The sequence below is a fragment of the Parambassis ranga genome, chromosome 14, assembly GCF_900634625.1.
Source record: "Parambassis ranga chromosome 14, fParRan2.1, whole genome shotgun sequence".
NCBI classification, from domain to species: Eukaryota; Metazoa; Chordata; class Actinopteri; family Ambassidae; genus Parambassis; species Parambassis ranga.
In genome coordinates, this window is record NC_041034.1 from 3,341,238 (window position 1) to 3,361,094 (window position 19,857).

General features: G+C 43.5%; 1 protein-coding gene across 1 annotated transcript in view; it reads left to right on the plus strand.

Moving 5' to 3' along the window:
• Nucleotides 1-13,766: 13,766 nt before the first annotated feature.
• The window catches only part of mcama (melanoma cell adhesion molecule a), a 42,483-nt gene continuing 36,392 nt past the window's right edge, over nt 13,767-19,857 (plus strand). The window contains exons 1-4 of the mRNA XM_028420904.1: nt 13,767-13,845; nt 14,497-14,547; nt 16,627-16,704; nt 18,239-18,380. Coding sequence (XP_028276705.1) covers nt 18,317-18,380 — 64 coding nt within the window. The 5' untranslated portion in view covers nt 13,767-13,845; nt 14,497-14,547; nt 16,627-16,704; nt 18,239-18,316. The remainder of the gene's footprint in view (nt 13,846-14,496; nt 14,548-16,626; nt 16,705-18,238; nt 18,381-19,857) is intronic.

A 19,857-nucleotide genomic window follows, 5' to 3' on the forward strand; every position in this document is an offset into this window, starting at 1 on the left:
AATGTATTCAAAGGACACCTGAAGAATCTTCTGTGTTGCTGCAATGCACAAACCGGCCACAGGGTGGAAGCATTGATTTGCAGATGTATGCAATCTAGAGACGTCTGTGGACTTTAGCCTTTAGTTTCTGTATGTTCAGTCCTGTTTCATGTGTAGACCAGGACCCATTTTGTCAGACGGATCTTGTCTCTGTCTCTTGAGGGTGATTACAGTCCACCATCTGGACCTGCAGGACTCTTGAGTGATGAGGAGGTGTTGAGCTGCTGTGATCATTGTTCAGATACCATTAAGGTCATTAGTAATCAAGGCAAGGTTCAGAACACATTGTAAGACATTTGTGGATCAAAATGAAAAAGGCACGTCTCCTGGACTCTAAAGGTCACGTCCACAGTGGAGTTAGGTTTCTTCAGACACCTGACACACTGTTAGAGCGGTGATCGGGCATTGATTAAAGTTGCAGTGATCTGTACAGTCACTGCATCGGGAGCCTCTAAGAAAGAGGCATGAAAAGGTTTCTGCAACGTTTCTGCCTTTTATGATTTAAACATCTGTAGCAGAGCCACAACACAAGAAGTAAAGGATAGGAAGAACTCCTTCACATAAGATCAGAGGGAATAATACCTGAAAAATTTAAAATAGAAACCTCCCTCACTCCCAATTTAATACAGTAGAACTTCCCCCACCCGAGCAAAGAGTGTCAGATGAGTCTTGTAGTGCTGGAGGGCCACTGAGAGCGAGGCTGGGCTGAACAAACGGGACGAGGAGCAAAGTGAATGAGCTGGTGGAGGAGGAGGAGGAGGAAGAGGAGGAGGAGGAGGGCTGGGTTTTCTCCCAGCCTGCACTTCTTTCATCTTTCTCATTAAAGCTGGAGCAGTGGGGGCCGTCAAGAATGAGCCCAGGGACGTGGGGATCGGGGACTGAGGCTGAGCCTCACATCAGGAGGTGGAGAAGGAGGGAGGAAACAGGCAGAGCCGGAGCAGACGGGCCGCCATGTCAAACCTTCACCTTAAACTTAACTTGCATCCCTCTGGGGCTCAGATAAAGACCTCTTATCTGTGCTCACCTTCTCTCCAGGCCTGGGAACGACTCTAGCAGCTGCAGGGGAGGCTGAGGGAGGGGAGGGTGTCTCTGGTTGAGTAGGTCCGGTCTCAGTATATGAAGGAGGAGGGCAGTGCTGATGAGCCTCCATCTGGGACTGACTGATTAACAGAGAGGACAGGAAGTAGCGATTCTGAAGAAACAGGCTGATCCAGCAGAGGAGACGTGAGGGTTTTTTGACTGAAAAGCTTCCAGCGACACTGGAATATTTAGATTTATGCAGGTGATAATGTTCCTCCAACATTTGGATGTATTTTTTGAGGATCTGGAAATCTCGCCTGTATGCAGATTATATGGGGTTTTACTGTTTGCATATCTCAGCAGCAGACCGTGCAGTCTTAGCGGACACGTGGGCCGGGTTTCTCAGGCTCTACAAAGATCTACCATGTTCATGTAAACAACAATGAAGGAAAAAGGTCACGAAGATTACACGATGTCCTTAAATCAGGCTGTTTGAATTGAATAAGTCACTAATAAATGGACGACCCTCGAGTCAGAACCCTATTTAGGGCAGCAGTGGATCAGTGGTAGAGCAGGGTTGTCCAATAATCAGAAGGTTGACTGTTCGATCCCAGCTCCTCCCTAGTCGTTGTTGTGTGTCCTTGGGCACTTTACCCACATTGCCTCCAGTGTGTGAATGTGTATGAATGAATCGGCGGTGGTCGGACAGGCCGTAGGAGCACCTTGGGCAGCCATGTCTCCGTCAGTCTCCCCCTGGGGAGCTGTGGCTACATCTGTAGTTTGCCACTGTGTGAATGTGGTGTGAATGAATAATGCATCTGTAAAGCGTCTTTGAGTGTCCTAGAAAAGCACTATATAAGTTCCATGTATTATTATTTCATGTATTATGTTTTCCTGTTTCATGACATTTGACCTTCAGTCAGTTAGGTGTAACTTATATAAACATTGCTGATTTGGGGATGCTAACTTAACGGCCACACGAGTTTTCTCATTCTTGTATTTAAACTCTTCATTTCGCTGTTAAAGGTCGGGTAGGAGATTTCATTCTGATGCACTTTTTGTTAAATTAGTGTAACTTCTCTTTACAATCCGATAGCAACCAATTAGTTCGGCAGTTTCGCATTAAAACGAAGAATATGAATCATCTGTGGAAGCTATAAAACACTAAAAACATCAGCCAATCCTCCGGGTGGACCCTGCTCGGAGTATTGGCTGGTTGTCACTCTCTTCCTGCTCTGCGCGCACCAGAGAGGTACGTGCATGATGGCCGAAGTCACAGACCGCAGCTCGTCTTCAGGTTAATGCGCGTCCATATGATTGGGAGGCGTGGCTTTGGGGTGAGCTCTGAGAGAAAGGGGCGTGTGTTTACTTTGGAAATCTGGCTGACTCTCACTGAGTTTTCAAAACCCTACCTTTAATATATGTGATCTTGTGAAAGCTGATGGAGAAATGTGATGCTGTATCTGGCTTGGTTTGCAAGTATAATACACAGATGTATGTCATAGGCCACAGTGAGCATGGCGTGAGGAGAACCAGCAGGTGTGAGCTTGTTGTAACGCCTCCACTGTGAAATCTCTGCCAGTATCTGTAGTCAACAGTCAGCATAAAACATCTTTCTGCAGATGCATGCGTGCGATTACAGCCAATCAGAACCGAAAGTGAATTACATGCAAGTTAATCATTCAACAAAATAATGCTAACAGAAAACGCAGCCCTGTGCCTTTTTACTGATATGAGATTCAGCTCGTTAGTAAATTAAGTCCCACGACAGCAAATCCTTCACCTCTTTCCAATATGAACTGAGAGACAAATTAAACATGCATATTTAATAAGACAGCAACATGATTACATCCACTTTTTAAATGAGGAGTGTGGAAATCAGAGTGAGTGAGAGAGAGAGAGGGAGCTTTATGGCCCGCAGAGTTGGAAAGAAAAAAGAGAATTCATCTTTATTTCAACGCGGCTCTTTGGGAGTAACCCTAGCAGGACTTCCCCCCACTCTGCAGAGCTGATTACACACATTCTGCCTTTCTGCAGGGGTGGGGTGAAGGAGGGACCACACATTTCTATAGCAACCACAAAAAGCAGACAGTGAGGAATAGACTCGCTGGCTTGCCATGCGGCTCCACCACCACCTCTTGAACCATCAAACAGCATTTTGGAACAGACTGTGGAGCTGCCGAGTGTCTGCTTCTGCTCCAGTATTTCTCTGTCAGGCTGAAATTAAAGTTCACCCAGTGCAGCCCTGATACAATGATACAACTATTGTCATGAAGATAAATTAAAATAGAGAATATGTAGATGAAACATTATAGGATGTTAAATGTCTGTGCAAAAATCCACAGCGTTGCATTCCATTGGTAGAAAGTAGCGACGTGTTTGCGTTAGTAGTTTGATTGAGACGGGCAGGAATGACTTCCTGTGTCTCTCAGTGGTGCATCGTGGGAGTCGGAGTCTGTTGCTGAACGAGCTCCTGTAGCTGGTCAGCACAGTGTGGAGCGGGTGAGAGGGACAGACCAGTATAGTCTTTATTTTGGACAACATCCTCCTCTGACACACCTCTGTCAGAGAGTCCAGGTCCTCTCCTACAACATGGCCGCCCTTCCTGATGGTTCTGTTGAGTCTGTTTATGTCCCTCACCCTCAGACTGCTGCCCCAGCAGACACCAGCATACATGATGGCACTGGCCACCACAGACTCATAAAACATCCTCATCATCGTCCTGCAGATGTTGAAGGACCTCAGCTGCCTCAGAGAGTAGAGGCGACTCTGGCCCTTCCTGTAAACAGTGTCCACATATTAAAGCACATCCTACATGTAATGTAGGAACACATATCTCCGTGTTAGTGCGCCGGCAGTGATGTGTTTCATGTTAACCTGCTGTGTCCGAGGGGTGAACACACAGTCTGCCATCAGCTCACTGTGTCACTGTGGACAGCTGTACTAACTCCACCTATGAAGACATGGTTCTGGTTGCGTCTGTGGCCGAGCAGGCTAAGGACAAAGGCCTGAAGGTCAAAGGTCAGTTCACAGTCAGAATGTTTGTATGGCCCCTCGCCCCGTGCATTTGTAGGCCAAGTCCAGTGACCTCACCGATCATGGAAGCCATCTTTTTTTCCTCATCTACTGTTATTTCTGGTTATACTTGTTCAGGTTGAGGCTTAGATAGATGAATATATTACTTCTAAAATTAGCTGTAAAGAAAAAAGAAGGTAAACCCTGCATTACAACAGCTAACTGGAGGTATAGGTGGGCAGGTACAGATACAGGCCTCGTCTTCTCAGTCAGATCCGAGGTTTCAAAACGGGTGTGCATAAACTGATAATAATAATAATAATAACTTTATTTATAAAGCACTTTTTTAAACACTCAGCTTCAAAGTGCTGTACAATAAAATCCAAGCAGGAACAGCAGAACTTGGTTAAAATACCATCCAGTAACATTCATAAACACAAGGTGAGTCAATAAGACGTAAAACAATTTAAAATATTAAAAATAGAATAAAATACAAAATAATGATAAAAATAAGAATAAAGCATAAAAACAATTAACAAGCAATAAAGTAAAACAATAAATGAATGGATAAATGAACCAGTTTATGAAAACGCTAAACAATAAAAGTGAGTTTTAAGAAGAGATTTAAAAGAGGTCACTGAGTTAGCCTGCCTGATTTCCTCTGGCAGGGAGTTCCAGATTTTGGGCGCATATGCAGCAAATGCGCGGTCACCTTTTGTAATTAGCCGGGTTTTGGGGACTGATAGGAGGAGTTTTCCAGAGGATCTCAGGCGGAGTTCAGGCTCGTGAGGGGTTAAAAGGTCCTGCATATAGGAGGGGGCGAGGCCATTTATTGCTTTAAAAACCATCAGTAAAATCTTAAAATCAATTCTAAAACTCACAGGGAGCCAGTGAAGGGCAGCTAGAACTGGTGTTATATGGTCACTTCTCCTTGTATGAGTGAGAAGCCTTGCAGCGGCATTCTGTATTAATTGTAGTCTGTGAATGTTATGTTTACTGATACCAGAGTAGAGGGCGTTGCAGTAGTCTAGCCTGGAGGAGATTAGTGCATGTATAACTGTTTCAAACAGAGGTGGGGAGAGGAATGGTCGAATTTTTCTTAATTGCCTTAGCTGTGCGAAACAGGATTGAACAACCTTGGTAACTTGAGTGTCATAAGAAAGTCTGGAGTCAAAGATGATACCCAGGTTGCGGGCCTCAGTGCATATATTTTTAGACCAGGTGCCAAGACAGGTGGAAAGGTGGGCAACATAGCTGGGGTTGGGGGTGGAAGGTGTAATGATAATAATTTCTGATTTAGCATCGTTTAACTGTAGGAAATTGCTGGACATCCAGTTCTTAATTTCTGTTAAACAGGACAGGATATGTGAGCCATCAGAGCTACCGGGTGTGAGTGGTATATAGAGTTGGATGTCGTCAGCATAACAGTGGAAGTTAATATTGTGTCTGTGCAGGATATCACTGAGGGGTAGCATGTAGATGACGTCACCATGGTTACAGCCATTTTTAATAGTTGGTCTATGGTCCATGCAGGTCGCTCGCGGGCTAAGCTTAGCTGACTTGTTTGAGTGTTACTCTGTGTCATTATTAATATTTATTTTATTTATATATATATATATATATATATATATATAAATATAAAATAAATATATATATATGTGTATATATATATATATATATATATATATATATATATATATATATATATATATATATATATATATATATATATATATATATATATAGCAAAACACATGTATGCCTATGTTTACTGATGTATAGCTAGCTTGCTGCCGGTATATGACATTGTTTGCTTTGTAGAATAACAAAGGTTGATATGCTGTATCCTCAGTTAGAGTACAATGTCAGTTAAATGCAAAAAAGAAGCTTAAAAACGGTGCATTAAAAGATGCTGTACTCTCTCAACACATTTTCTAAAATACTGTGTAAAAATGTTCATATTGCTCAAAACATCCAGAAATGATCTTTCAATATTTAAGGAAGAATATCTGTATCAGTGTTTGAGTCTGAACAGTTGTGTCTTTTCCAGTAAAATATTCCCTGTGCTCGCTGTGAGGTCTGCAGGTTATCCAGAGTTGAGTTTAGAAAGCCGAAGCGTGATGCCTGCAGGTACGTGCTGCACCTGTGTGACCCAACAACAAGACTGCGAATAAAGTAGGAAACGCTCAGGAAGTACAGGAGCAGGAGAAATTCCTCACACTTCACACATCACTGGAGGACAATAACTACCCGATTCTTCTTGGAGATAGTTTTTAGCTGCAGACGGCCTGAGAGTTCTGCAGAACGTCTTTTTTTAAATGTGAGATATGAAGGGAACAATTAGACTGTACCACCCACAAAACCAGAACCAGAGCAGCTGTTATGTTCGTCAGATGCAGGCACACACTGCAGGCCTGTATAAAACTCATAGATTTTATATTTACATCATACAGGACTGAGTCCTTGACCCACATATAGGAGGTGTTTGTCCCCGCGAGGCCAAAAGAATGAAGAATGAAGTGGGTCAATAGGTGCACTCCTACACACACACTGTGTGTTCTTGTAAGCCAGATGGCCGATTTGGTGTGAGCCAAGAGAAAATTAATCACAACACATTTCGTCCTGCGTCTGATTGAGTACAATCATCCTGTTCCGTGCAGAATAAACAGCCCGCAGCCTCCCGTGGAGCGCTCGGCGGTCAGGTGTACGCTGTACAATTACACACACAGCGGTCCACTGCGAGCCGCAGGAGGGAAGACCCGGGCATTGTGGGCCTTCATTTACTTATTTAATGTGTGCACGCTGTCGTTTACTTCAACCAGTGCTTTCTGTATGAGCTTTTCTTCTTCTTGGGTCTGGTTGTTTGGTACACACCAGTTTCTTTTATAATGCTTTCTCTGAATGTTATAGTCTGAATCTCCACACTGCCAGGAGTGTAGTGTGGGTGAGACTTTATTAAATTTTAATTAAATGTTTTAATTTTTTTGCCTAAAGACTGTGAAATTTAAAAAAAAAAAATCCAGTCAGCAAGTTTGGTTTTGGGTCCCGAGGTCATTTAAAACCCTCAAATTCCCAGAAACAATATGGAAGACCTGCTGTGATGTGTGATGTTTTAATGCAGACAGACTTTGAACAGGTGCACAGACACACACACATGGTTTCAGCCCCTGCGACAGGTCTGGAATATCATCCCACCGCCTGTGTTGGCCTGTTGAAAAGGTTCTTTTTTTTGTCCAGCATCCGGTTTATTGCCTTTGTTTCCATCTTTTTGTCAGGAGGAAAAAAGCCTTTAAAGCCTCCATTTGCTTCATTGTTACTTTCACGGCTGCCATTGTTGAGCATTGGTCAGAGCTGTTTCCAGTTTCCCCTGGTTACCATTTCCTTTTTAAATCATCACACACACACACACACACACACACTGTGCTGAGGTGTAAACAAGCAAATAAAACAACAAAGGCTGCAGAGAAAACAGATCCACACGCAAGAGAAACATTTATTTATTAAACAGAATTTAATTTGCAACATGTGCAGGTAATTAGTGTTAAAGGACTTATATGTTCATGGTCTACTTTAGGACATTACTTATATTAAAATATAAAAGAAAACAAGTTAAGCAGATTCCTCCACTGGTACAAGTCGGACTTTTAAATTCAAATTTAATCCAAAAAATCCAGCTTGGCACCTCGTAATATACAGATACAGAGTCCATTCAAGCTGCAGTAGGACCGCGTGTGCGCATGCGTCATGCGTTTTTTTGTTTTTTTTTGTCCCGTGTCGCTCGTTCTTTCATTTTTTTCGGTTCCATCGTAGCCCTGTCGAAAATAAACTCGGGGCAAAGCTGTCGTAGTTCAACGGTTGTTTACATATGGCTTTTGTATGCGACTCAGACACTGTCCCCATGAATCGGAAGTATCACGTCGCTAGCCGGATTCGCTAGCTGCATTTACGTTCAGACCTGAGCCACATTTGAGCCAATCCGGCTAGATCCACCTCCGAGAGGGGGACTGAAATGAATCTGGATATATGCGGATTCACGTTGTTCAGACTCAGAAAAAAAAACTATCCGGATATATCCAGATATGGCCTGAATCCTGCTCTAGCCGGATTGATTTCCCCAGTGTGAACGGGGCCTTAGATGTAGCAGCTACTGCCACCTGCTGGTATGGAGAGTTACTTCCTTCCTCAGCAAGGCACTGGTGTGGATTTTGGCCTGTGAAACGATGTCACAGACGACTTTTGTTATTGTGTGATTGGTCCTTAGGTGAGGATGTAGCAATAATAGTATCTTATCACAACGATGAAAGCATAGATCTGCTTCAGTTAACCAATCCAAACCAATCACTAACCAAACATAGTGAAGCTTTGTATTCAAATTTAACAAAAATAAAGCTTGTAGCACCAAATAACTAAATCCTCTCCTGGAAGCAGCTCATGAAACTGTTCCAAACCTATAAACCACCAAAAAGGTGAATGTGCAGCCAATTTCAGGCCAGCCTCCTTTAAATTATGATTTACAATCACAACTGACTGAGAAACATAAATGGTTCATCCTCCTGGGAACAACATATCATGAGTAAATCTGATGACCGTCTTCCCTGCGGAACCTGAAATATCTTGCACACGTGTGTTTCGTGTCCTGAGGACGGGTCGAGGAAAGGTCTCCTGCTACATCAGGATTTATTCTTTGATTACGACAGCAAATTTAATAGTGGATACAGCTATACAATATTTGCTGACTGATCCTGCTGCCTGCTGAGTGTTTTTTAACACACTTGATATTTGACACATTGATATTTTTATATATATATATATATATATATATATATATATATATGAGCATGGTTTATGTTAAAGGTAGGGTAGGAGATTTCATTCTGATGCACTTTTTGTTAAATTAGAGTAACTTCTCTTTACAATCCGATAGCAACCGATTAGTTCGGAAGCTATAAAACGGTAAAAACATCAGCCAATCCTCCGGGTGGACCCTGTGCGGAGTATTGGCTGGTTGTCACTCTCTTCCTGCTCTGCGCGCACCAGAGAGCTACGTGCATGATGGCCGAAGTCACAGACCGCAGCTCGTCTTCAGGTGATGCGCGTCCATGTGATTGGGGGGCGTGGCTTCGGGGTGAGCTCCGAGAGAAAGGGGCGTGTGTTTACTTTGAAATCTGGCTGAATCTCACTGAGTTTTCAAAACCTCCTACCTTTAAAGCAGAGTCAACATAGAAGACAGACAGCAAGAAGCTTCTCCACCATTTTCTTTAAATTTCGATTTTTTTGATTTTACATGCACCTGTTCACACGACTACATGAAGGCACTAGAAATACTGTTCATCACCTTAAAATGTGACTTTTATCCGACTAAAATTCAAACTTTAATTGAAGGAATTGAGCTAAAATTAGAAGCTACTTGCCACTTTTTGTGAGTCAGAACACACTTTCCACCGGTTGTTGTGTAATTCCAAGATTTACTGTGTGTCAGCATCTTTTAAAATGACTAAGGAGGCTAAAAAAAGACGACACATAAACTAAATAATGTAGCTGAGACATTACTCACCACCGAATGTCTGGCAACTCCACCACACGTCACACACACTATATAAAAAAAGCCCACTGTGGACACTGTGAAGCACAGAGGACCACTGCTGTGGAGCACGGGCAGGACACTGAACTAATACAATAAACCAACATAAAACAATGGGGCTGTAGTTGTAACACATCAGGAATAACACCAGGAGGAGGTTAAAGGGGGTGTGTGTGTTTGCCTGCAGCAGGGACACACACACACACACACAAAAACAAAAAGCTGAATTTGATTTTAAAAAAGCTGCTCTTGTGAACACTGTGAACACCTCTGGGAATACCGCACACTTGACTTTTTTATGTGATTGGATAATTTAACGGTTAAAGGTTAATGGCGCCTGCGGCTGCACTTGGGGCTGTCAGTCAGTGGGGGCCCCGGTGTGAAGGGTGGGGGGTCTTTTTAAGGCATAAACAAGAAACCTTATAGTGTATTAGTATGTGAGGTGTTTAAAGGTCTGTCAGTAGGTCTGCTTCACACATTGCTTACATTGTGTAAATGCAGCTTTCACTCAGTGAGAGGAGAGAAAAGCAGCAGGAAAAGCTCTTATTTCTTGTCTGCGGAGCTGTAAACAGCTGAAAGGGCCCGAGACGGGAGGGGAGGGAGGGTAAAAGCTGTGTTATCAGAGGCGGCCTGAAGGCTTCAAGTCATCGCTTCATTCATTCATTTATTTATTTATTTAACGCTTAACATGTGAAAATATTCATTAAAGCTGCTGGGTGTTAGGAAGAACTGCTGCAGTCTTAGCATCTGAGAGGCAATGTGTGTGTGTTTACATGCGCTATACTCAAAGCACATATTTTGTCTTTATGTATTTTTATTTCTTTTTGTCTGACGTCATGAAAGCGGAGACCGCAGACACACCAAAGGACCTTCTGTGACCTTCCCTTAAATAGGATAACTTTACTTATAGTATAAGAAGGTAATCAGAGCTAGCGGAGAAGCTTGCTGTAGTTTTAGCGCTCAGCATGACATCCTAATCTTTATTCTAATCAAAGTATGAGCTCTGCTTACTTCTATGACAGTCTGTGGTTTAGGAGGGATTAAACAGGGACCTGGACTCTTAAATACAAGGGGTGATTGATAAGTCTGTGGCCTACAAAGGAGATGAGAAGGTGATCTTTTAGTGATTATGCAGGAGGACTGATGGCAGTGATGTGTATTGGTGACCGGTGAAGTGGCAGTAGGAGAAATATCTCCCCGCTCTTTGGTTTGGTCAATGCTCTGTTGCAAATTTGCATCGATAGAATTGAAGAGAATAGGTCATCCCCATGGTTCAGCCCCCTTATCTGATCCCTGATTTAGCAACTGAGTCAACTCTACAATGAAATGTTGTAAGAATACAATCTCTTAAATAAATCCATTGCCTCAGAGCTGGGTGTTTGCCAGGCAAAAAAAATGTCTTTGGATTTGACCCTCTGTCTGGTGTATAAGCAGCACTGTGAAAACCACACAGCAGATAACACAACACAGCTTAGTGGTGTGGCAGTATGGCTGGGAACACAGGGAGTCTATGGTGAGCACACATCAGCCTCTTATCTCTTCCTTGTCTCCTCCCCTGCACAGGTGAGCATTACCACCCACTTCCTGTCTCACTACCATCTGAACTCAAGACTCTTTAACATTCTGCTTGTGAGAAGATTCAGCACTACTGTTCAAGAGACATGGATGAGATTTTGGTCTATACAAAAAAACACCAAAACACTTCAAATGCAGTCAGATCAGTGAGGTCTGGTGGTGGCCTCTGTACTGCTGTGGACAACACTGTCTCACTGAGACAGCTACAGGAGGGAGGCAACAACAAGAGGAGATAACTTCAACCAGAACCACCACTCCAACCCTCAAGCTCACAGTGATGATAGCTGATGTCGTCCATCCGCCCTCATGTGATTTAACACGCTCGGACTACCTCCTCTTCTTCAAGGTGTAGGAGGAGGAGGTCCAGGCCACCGTCCTGATATATTACAGCAGCTGTGGACCAGTTTCAGGAAGTCCTGTCTACCAGGATCTTGTACTGTGCCTTTATGGTGACATACAGTATGATTACTTATGGGGGACTGGCGTCTCGCAGTCCCTCCATTACACAGTCATCCCATCAATGCAATCAGAGAAAAATGAGAAGTGTGCTGTCGGCGGGTGATTAAGAGCAGCCCTGACCAAATTCTGATCCACTACATTTGGGAACAATTGGCCACCTGGGTCCCCCAAGACCGCTTTAACCAAACCCAGTGCTGTGTCTATATGAAGTCCTAACTCCTCCCACCCATCCCCCGTCTCCCCCATCTCCCCCGTCCCTCCCTCTGCGCCCTCAACGAGACACTGATGTCTGAGCTGAGGTGTGCCAGAGTGATTCATTAGTTCATTAAGGCGTCCTGTGACCATGGCAACAATCTTTCCAAAGGGGGTCAATGGTAACATGACGTCTCCTTCAGGGCAAACCCTGTCACAGGATCTGAGCAATAGCAGGGGGTACAATCAGTCACCTCCCCATCTACCCCCCCAAAACAACATCCAGAGGTCCCATAACCCATTTATACGTTCCCTGCTGAACGAAAACAACCACAAATGTGCACAATCAAACGCACACAGCTCCAGCAGCAGCGTAATCTAATCAGAAATTATGTGGAGTATATCAGTGTAATTTCACTAAAGCCTCCGGTGCAGTAAAGTCACCCCCGGTAACGGGAGGTAGAGGTACGAGGCGTTCTGTTTTTATATTCTGTCTGCAGGCTCTGCTGAGGCTGCACGCAGATTCAATAAAAAAAGGAATGGCTTGGGTTGATTGATAAGTCTGTGGCCTAGGTCACAAATACATTTTAAACATTCTGAGGCTGTGGAGCGTACGGATGCCTCCATGGAAGCAGGAAATAGTCCACAGCAGCATCAAAATGGAGGCCACCAAACTTCCTTATCTTAGGAAGAAGAAGAGGCGGGGGACAGATCAGGTGTGAGACGATGCCGGTCGACTCCGAACTGTCGGCCTCACCTCTTCAATAGCTCCACTCCGGCGCAGGCCTTTCAGTGCAAAGCTTTATTTTCACTCTGAATATGAGGCAGTGGAGTAAATCCTCGGCCTAATTATGCAGTTTCTGAGCAGGCCTCCTGCTCCCGTTCGAAGCTTGTTAGTCTGATTGCTGCAATTTACTTTAAGACTTAAATCTTCTTCCTTTAGAAACTTCAGTTTTCTTCTAAATGATGGGAGCTTGCCCTTCAAGCCCGCTGACATGTTTTTGTCCCCGTTGAACGGCGTCCTGTCCTTTCTCTCTCTCTGTTCCCGCCCCCCTCTCTGTCTGTTTGAACCATCGGTCCTTGACTGCGTCTGGCACTCCTGCAGAGAAACACTCTGCCCCCAATCTGTGTGAGCCGAGCAGCCAGTGTGTGGGCTCACTTCAGGCTAAAGAGACACATGATGATGATGAGGATGATGATGAAGAACAGTGGCCTCAAAGATATTTTTATGCCATCGGGTGATTACCCTGATGTTCAGCTCCATTCTGCTGCAGTGTTGTTTTAGTGCCTTTGTCTGGACAGTGTGTCGAGACATGGCTGTCATAAATATGAACAAAACCAGTTTAACTGTGATCATGTCAAGATGCTGCATGGAATGATGGGAATAAAGATAAAAGTACAATCTGCAATAATAATACGTCTCTGGAAAAACCCTTTAAGATGATTTTTCCATGATATCATGGGTGCTAATTTAATGCTAAAGTTCCCACGCTTTGCACAACTAGACCCATTGAGCATGAGAACACTGCAGAGAGAAGAGCATGTCTGGGTCAAATCCTGCTACTTTACCATAGATAGAACATATATACATCATATGTTTGATGCACAACTCTATGGAACCTCCAAAGTCTAAAGTAATCTTAAAGAAACAGAAGCATTTAATCATTATATAACAACTGTTATTCATCAGAAAGGCTGTTTCATTAAAGACACTCTAAAAGCATCAATACCATAAAACTCCTAAAAGACATGATGATATAAATAATTTTTCCATCTTCCTCTGATTTTCACATGTATTTATTTGAATTTCCTCTCTTTGCCCCTCCTCCTTCTTCCTCATCCTCTTGGATGTTACTACTTCCTGTGTGGGCGGAGCTTCAGAAGTCACTTCACCTGTGCAGAATCTCTGAACAAAGGAACAGGCCTCATGTAGCTGCTTCATCCTTCAGTGCTCTGAACAACATGTAAGTTCATGTTTCTCCTCACTGAAACAGGCAGTTATATGTTTATCTTATCGTGTTTTTATTTCCCAGCTTAATGCTGTCAAACAAACCGACCTTTGGATTTGGAGTTGCTCTCCTGGGTTAGCAGGCAGTTACCTGTCTGTAGTCCTGGATCCGGGCGAGGGCAAACATTTTTAAGCAGTGCACTGATAGTTAGTGGCAGAAGTGACCAGAAATAACAGAAAATATTACAATTAGAACTCCTTTTAATGAAAACAGGCAATAAAACTAAACAGATGTTCATCAATCTGTCACATCCGTCCATTTACTTATAATACGATTTTCATGATTATTCATATTTTCTCTGTGCCCTCTTCAACCGAAGAGACCAGCGTTAATATTTACCTCATTCCAAACACCTTCTGCACAGTGATGCAGCTGAAAGATTGATAGAAAATAGTCCGGCCTGTGTTTCTGTGACACTTTTTGTTCTCCATCAGAATCCTCATCAGGAGCATCTGAATTTATGGTGACCTGTCTGTTAGAGTCTGGACAGGAACGTTAGGCTCAGATGTCTCCTGTCAGGCCTGGTTACATGTACACAACCTTTAAATCTTCACTCTGACTCGCTGACATTTGACACTTTCTTTTTTTTTTTTTTTTTTATTCTAGCCCCCTCGGCAGCTTCCGGAGATGACTGCAGTAAAAAGAAGCAGGAGAAAGGTGAGCGGAGAGGGGCTGCGTATAAGGCAGAGGCAGAGATGAGTTGAAATCGTGCAGATGAAAGATTTGGCGGAGGGAAATCATCTTTCTCTTTGCCTCCATCCTCACACTGAGGATTTTAGATGAGCTGTGGGATTTCTGCCCACTTCAAAGACTTTCTGGCCGTCTTTTCTCTCCCATATAAAAACAGACTTCAGCTCTGAGGGCCGGTGCTGTTTGTGTGGCCCTGCATTCATGTGTCTGTGAACCAAGTATTAAAGAGACTTTTACTGAGATATCAAAGCAGGCCCGTTCGCTCTGATACCATTTCCGCAGCATGTTCAGTCTGAAGACGTGAGTTCAGCTGAGTTATGGCAGCACATGGTCCGTCTGGATGTCTCCGGCATGTCGTGCTCTGCTCTTAAGCCTCGCCTCCTGCGCCAGGTGATGGCCGCGCCATCTGTTATAGATGCAGCACACTGTCTGTCCACACCCGTCCCACAACAGCAGAGATGTCAGCTACTGTAAATGAAGAGGGGGCTGGGAGCTCTGTGATGAGCCCAGGAAACAAAAAGCCTCTGTTCAGAAGCAGCCACAGCGGTACCAGAACCAGTCCACTTCCCTGGCTGCTGTTCATGAGAGGGGGTGTCCAGGTTATTATTTACACCTGCCTCTGGACAATAAGAGCTCATATTTCATTTTTATTGTTGGTTAATATAATGAATAAGTCCTCTTTCTCTTTCTCATAGCTGAGGTGATGTAGTAAATAGGGGGGTATACACAGGCGCCACTTCCCACCTCACCCAGAGTGAACAACATGGCTGCCTTCAGTAGTGAAAACAGTCATCCAGGTCGTTTTCAATCAACAGCTGGAAGCACAGCAGCTGGACGAAAAAGTTGTCAATACAACAGTTTTAAAATAAAAACAAAGACTCATTTCAGAACACGACATGTTTGTTTTTAACCTGATTTCTGACAATGAGCATTCATAGATGCTTTATTTTTGGCCAGAATGAGAGGATGTGTAGCTCGGTGGTATCTTTCTTTCAGATGCAGTGTGCATAACGTCCACAGACAGTAGTGGGCGAGGAGAACTCCTATTCAGCTGATCTGGGTCGGCTGTGTCACTGAAGAAGAGTCCACGGTCAAACAGGAGTCACATGGCTGACCTGTGACACTTCTCTGTGAGCTCGGCAAAGAGCATTTGGATGTATCTGTGATGGAAGGATCTGTTCTCCTCTCAGGTCTGCTGGCTCTGGGACAGTCTGATTTGCTGGTGCTCCTTCAGAGTAAGGGAAGCTGTTAGAATAAAAACGAGCCATCTAAAGAAACGATTAAAATGTTGAGAGGTGTGAGGTTTTTTTTTTTATCATGGGATGGTTCTAGTCTTTAGAAACAGGGGGGGACTCAGGCTGCCTTCAGGCTGTGGTGGATTCTGGAGAAAATGTGTGGGCTGACAGTCAGGGGGGAGGAGGAGGAGGAGGAGGAGGAGGAGGAGGAGGAAGAACCTGGTTATAGTCATCATGATTCAAAAGGTTCTCTCATTGAGAGCTTTGGCTTCCATCCAATCCAAATATTCCCTGATATGAGGTGCTAGATAGACTCTTACACATGTGCAGCTGCTGCTGCACATGTTTCAGCATGAAGCTCAGACTGCAGGTTTATTTTCAGTTGACCAAGACTGATTTGAGGAATGATTTATATAAACGTTACCCTGCTGTAGAGGATCAAGACCTGCAGTCCAAGCAAAATACATCTAAATGGTCATTAAAGGGATTTTATAGAATAAACATGGATTGGTTACACAGAATTATCTGATCAAATCCGAACTCTGTTTTCAACTTTTCAGGAAAAATAGGATTCTTTGCAAGTTTTTGTCTCCGAAAAAAAAAGCTACAATCATGAGCTTCACCCTCATTTTAAAGTCAAAACATGCTTCAACTGAAAACACCTCAGACTCCAGCAGGTAAGAAGTGAAGCAGGTCTGAGGGTCTGTTTCACAACATGGGGGCCTCACTGTAAACCTATAGGGGGGCCGGTGTTCTTGTGTAACCACGAGGTTTTTGGTCTCCATGTCTAATGGCTCTGTTGTGTCCACAGCTCATGTATGATGGCAGCAGGACAGCTGGGTGACCGACTACAGGAACTGCTGCAGCTGTCGGCCAAGGTGACTTCACGGTCAGTGTTTTTAACACGAGCGACCTGCTCACTTTACCAGAATATCACCATTATAGTGTGTGTGTGGTGTTATCTGTGTTGTTTTCACATGGAGGAAATGTGTGGGTGAGCTGGAAACAGCTGGTAGTATTGGGGAAAAAGTGAATATTCAAGTGGTTGCTATGGTAATGCTCATTGATAATCAGTGGTTGCTACGGCCTTTGTTAGCATATTAGCTTACAGTTCCTGTGGAAAGGTGTTAGTGGGGTGGTACACTTTTAATTATAAACTTAACAATCCAGTACCTAAATGTAGAGTTTTAAGTTGTAGTAAACTAGTTTCCTTCTCACCAATCTGTAACAAACAAACAAACAAACATGGCTGTCTCTGCAATCACAGACAAGCGTCAACACTTTTATCCACATAAGTAAAAACAACAAGTAGTTCTCAGTAGTTCTCATTAACTAGTTTAGGCTTCCTGTTTTGTGGTGATTGTTTTATTTTGTGTATATTTGTCTGAAGGCACCATTGTGCGTCTCCATAATGGCCTAAATGTTGCACTGATGTTCCTTACTATGCAAAATGAACAGCCAACAGATGTGTGTTGCTAAGAATGATAATAACTAGCTAGCTACTTGCTAGTAGCTAGCCTAGCAACATGCTAGCATAAGGATGCAAATGACTAGTGATGCTAACAGGTAGGGATGTTAAAAACTGTAGCCCAAAGATGCTAGTAGCTAGGGTGTGAATGATTATAGCACGGGATGCTAAATTAGCTGTGATGATAACGGCTAGCCCAGGGATGTTTCTAGCTAGCTTTGACATGAAGGAACCGACAATACAGATGCTACCTGCTAACCTATGCTACAAGATGTCATTATATTACTATACTGGTGGCAAACCTCGAGATGCTGGTCACTAACTTTGTAGTAGTTGCCACCCTGATGATGCTAGTGATGCAGATACAGGTGCTAGCCCTGCAAAGCTATTCTCCAACCTAGCAATGCTAGCTAAAGTAGAAATTAGCTCGTCAGTGAAGCTAACTTTAAACTATTTTGCTTCTAAGCTACTGGTTAGAAGCTATGTAGACTTTACTTAGCCTAATTATAGTTTTTATGTTTATTTATGATGTTTAAATATTTTTTATAGTTGGCTTATTATTAACTAGAAGCTTAGTGTTAGCTGCAGAAGTGCTGGTGGGTGTGTTTTTGGACTACTCTGTTTATTTTTATGCTAAGCTATATACAGTCTGCTAGCTTTATTTAAAGAGTATTTTACACTTATAACCTCCAGTATCAGTATATATAAGCTGAATCCATCATGTGAGTCTGTTTTAAAGGGGGTACAGTCTGATAAAAAATGACTTTTTAATCTTGACCTTGCGGACTTTCTACAAAATAAACAGGAAGGCAGTTAATTTGTAAAGAAATCACCAATAAGCTGCTTCTACCACACACGTAAAGCTGCACAATAGTGGGAGGACCCGCGGCAGACTGAGACTTTAATTGAGCTCCCTCCTCTTCCTCCTCCTCCTCCTCCTCTCCTCCTCCTCCAGGGCTGCTGGGGAACTTCTCCTCGACACCGCTTCTCCTCCTCAGTTTATTTCGGACTGGATACGACCAGCAGCGAAGTCATGTGTCTGCTTCACGGAGCGCTCCTGCCGCTGTTCCTCCATGTGAGCCTGCTGAGCTGCAGCGGTGAGTTTCTGTTTGTCTGTTTTAACAGAAAAGTTGCACCTTAACCGTGTTTAAGGTGTTAATACGCAGCTAATTACCTATAGTTATATATAATCCTACGCTAACTTAGATGTTTTCTTTCAATAATTTCCTTTTTGTTTAGACTAAACGCGGATGTAAATATTTAAAGGTGGAGTTAATTGCTGCGTAATTGATGATCTAATTAGCCGTGCAGCCTGTAGCAGGTTTTAGCCTCCATCGTGTGTGTGTGTGTGTCAGTCTGGATAAGTTATTAAAGCTGCTGTGAACATCTGAAGAACCGCAGGACTTTATGTGGACCGCAGCACCAAGTTTAGAAGGAGCCCCGGTTCCTCCTCAGACAGCAGGGCACGATGCTGGAGACTGAGTTAAACCAGAAAACGTGATGGAGGAGGCTTGTTCCACACACACACACACACACACACACACAGGACACTGCGTGCATGTGTGTAGTTTTTAAGCAGGAGGTGTTTAATTAAGAGTCAAACAGTATCTTGTCCAAGTCTTAATAATCTAAGAGCCGATGCACTGAGTGATGCAGTGATTGTTTTTTTTGTGGTACGCCACAAAAAAAGGCAAAAAAAATCTAATTTAACTGATGAAAATGTGTCACTTTGATCATTTTTGATGCCTAAATAAAGTCACAGAAGTAAACAAATTAACCCTTGACCGTTGCATGACCATCACCACCGCCACCACCAGCATCAGCTCGGCTGTCTTGACCTGTTCAGCGTGACGTTAACGTGGTTAACGTCCTTGGCTCATGTCATTTGGCCACGGTCACACATGGCTGAACTTGACTCCTTTCCCATTGGTGTGGGACAGTTTGCCTTTGTTTTCATTTTACTGTTTGATACCATGAAAGTGCACCGTAGAGAGTGAGATCAGTGATGTTTGGATACCTGTGTGTGTGTGTGTAACTGTTCGGATGTGAATAATTTCTTCCACACGCACTGAAGTCTTTCCTTCTCCTCACACCAGGACAACACTCACTCAGTCCCTGTTTCTTCTCCTAAATCCCTGTTTTTTCCTCCATCAGCCTTGTCTTAATTGGGTTACCTCCATTTAATCCTCATCTCCCCTCTACCTCCTCTGGAGACGGAGTAAAGCTGTCTTGTTTTTGGATTAGGGTCATTGGCTGCTGATAGATAGAGACCCCAGCCCTCTTTAAAGAGCCTCTAAAAAAACCAGCCTCTGTCCAAACTGACCTCCTCCCTAATGGGCCTTGAAGGGCACTTAGTCCCAATACACTTTGTGGCTGAAAGCATTTTTCTCCTGCATGGAAATGAACCCAAACATGTAGCTGTGTTGATGCATTGTACATGAACCTGTATTGATCTCAGAGTTCAGTGTTCATCAGTATGATGGTGATGTTGTGTTTCAAGAATGGGCGAGTGGTCCGGGAAGTGTGCTGCTGCAGTAAATCTGAGCGGTGGCAGGGCTTTGTTTACGATGACAT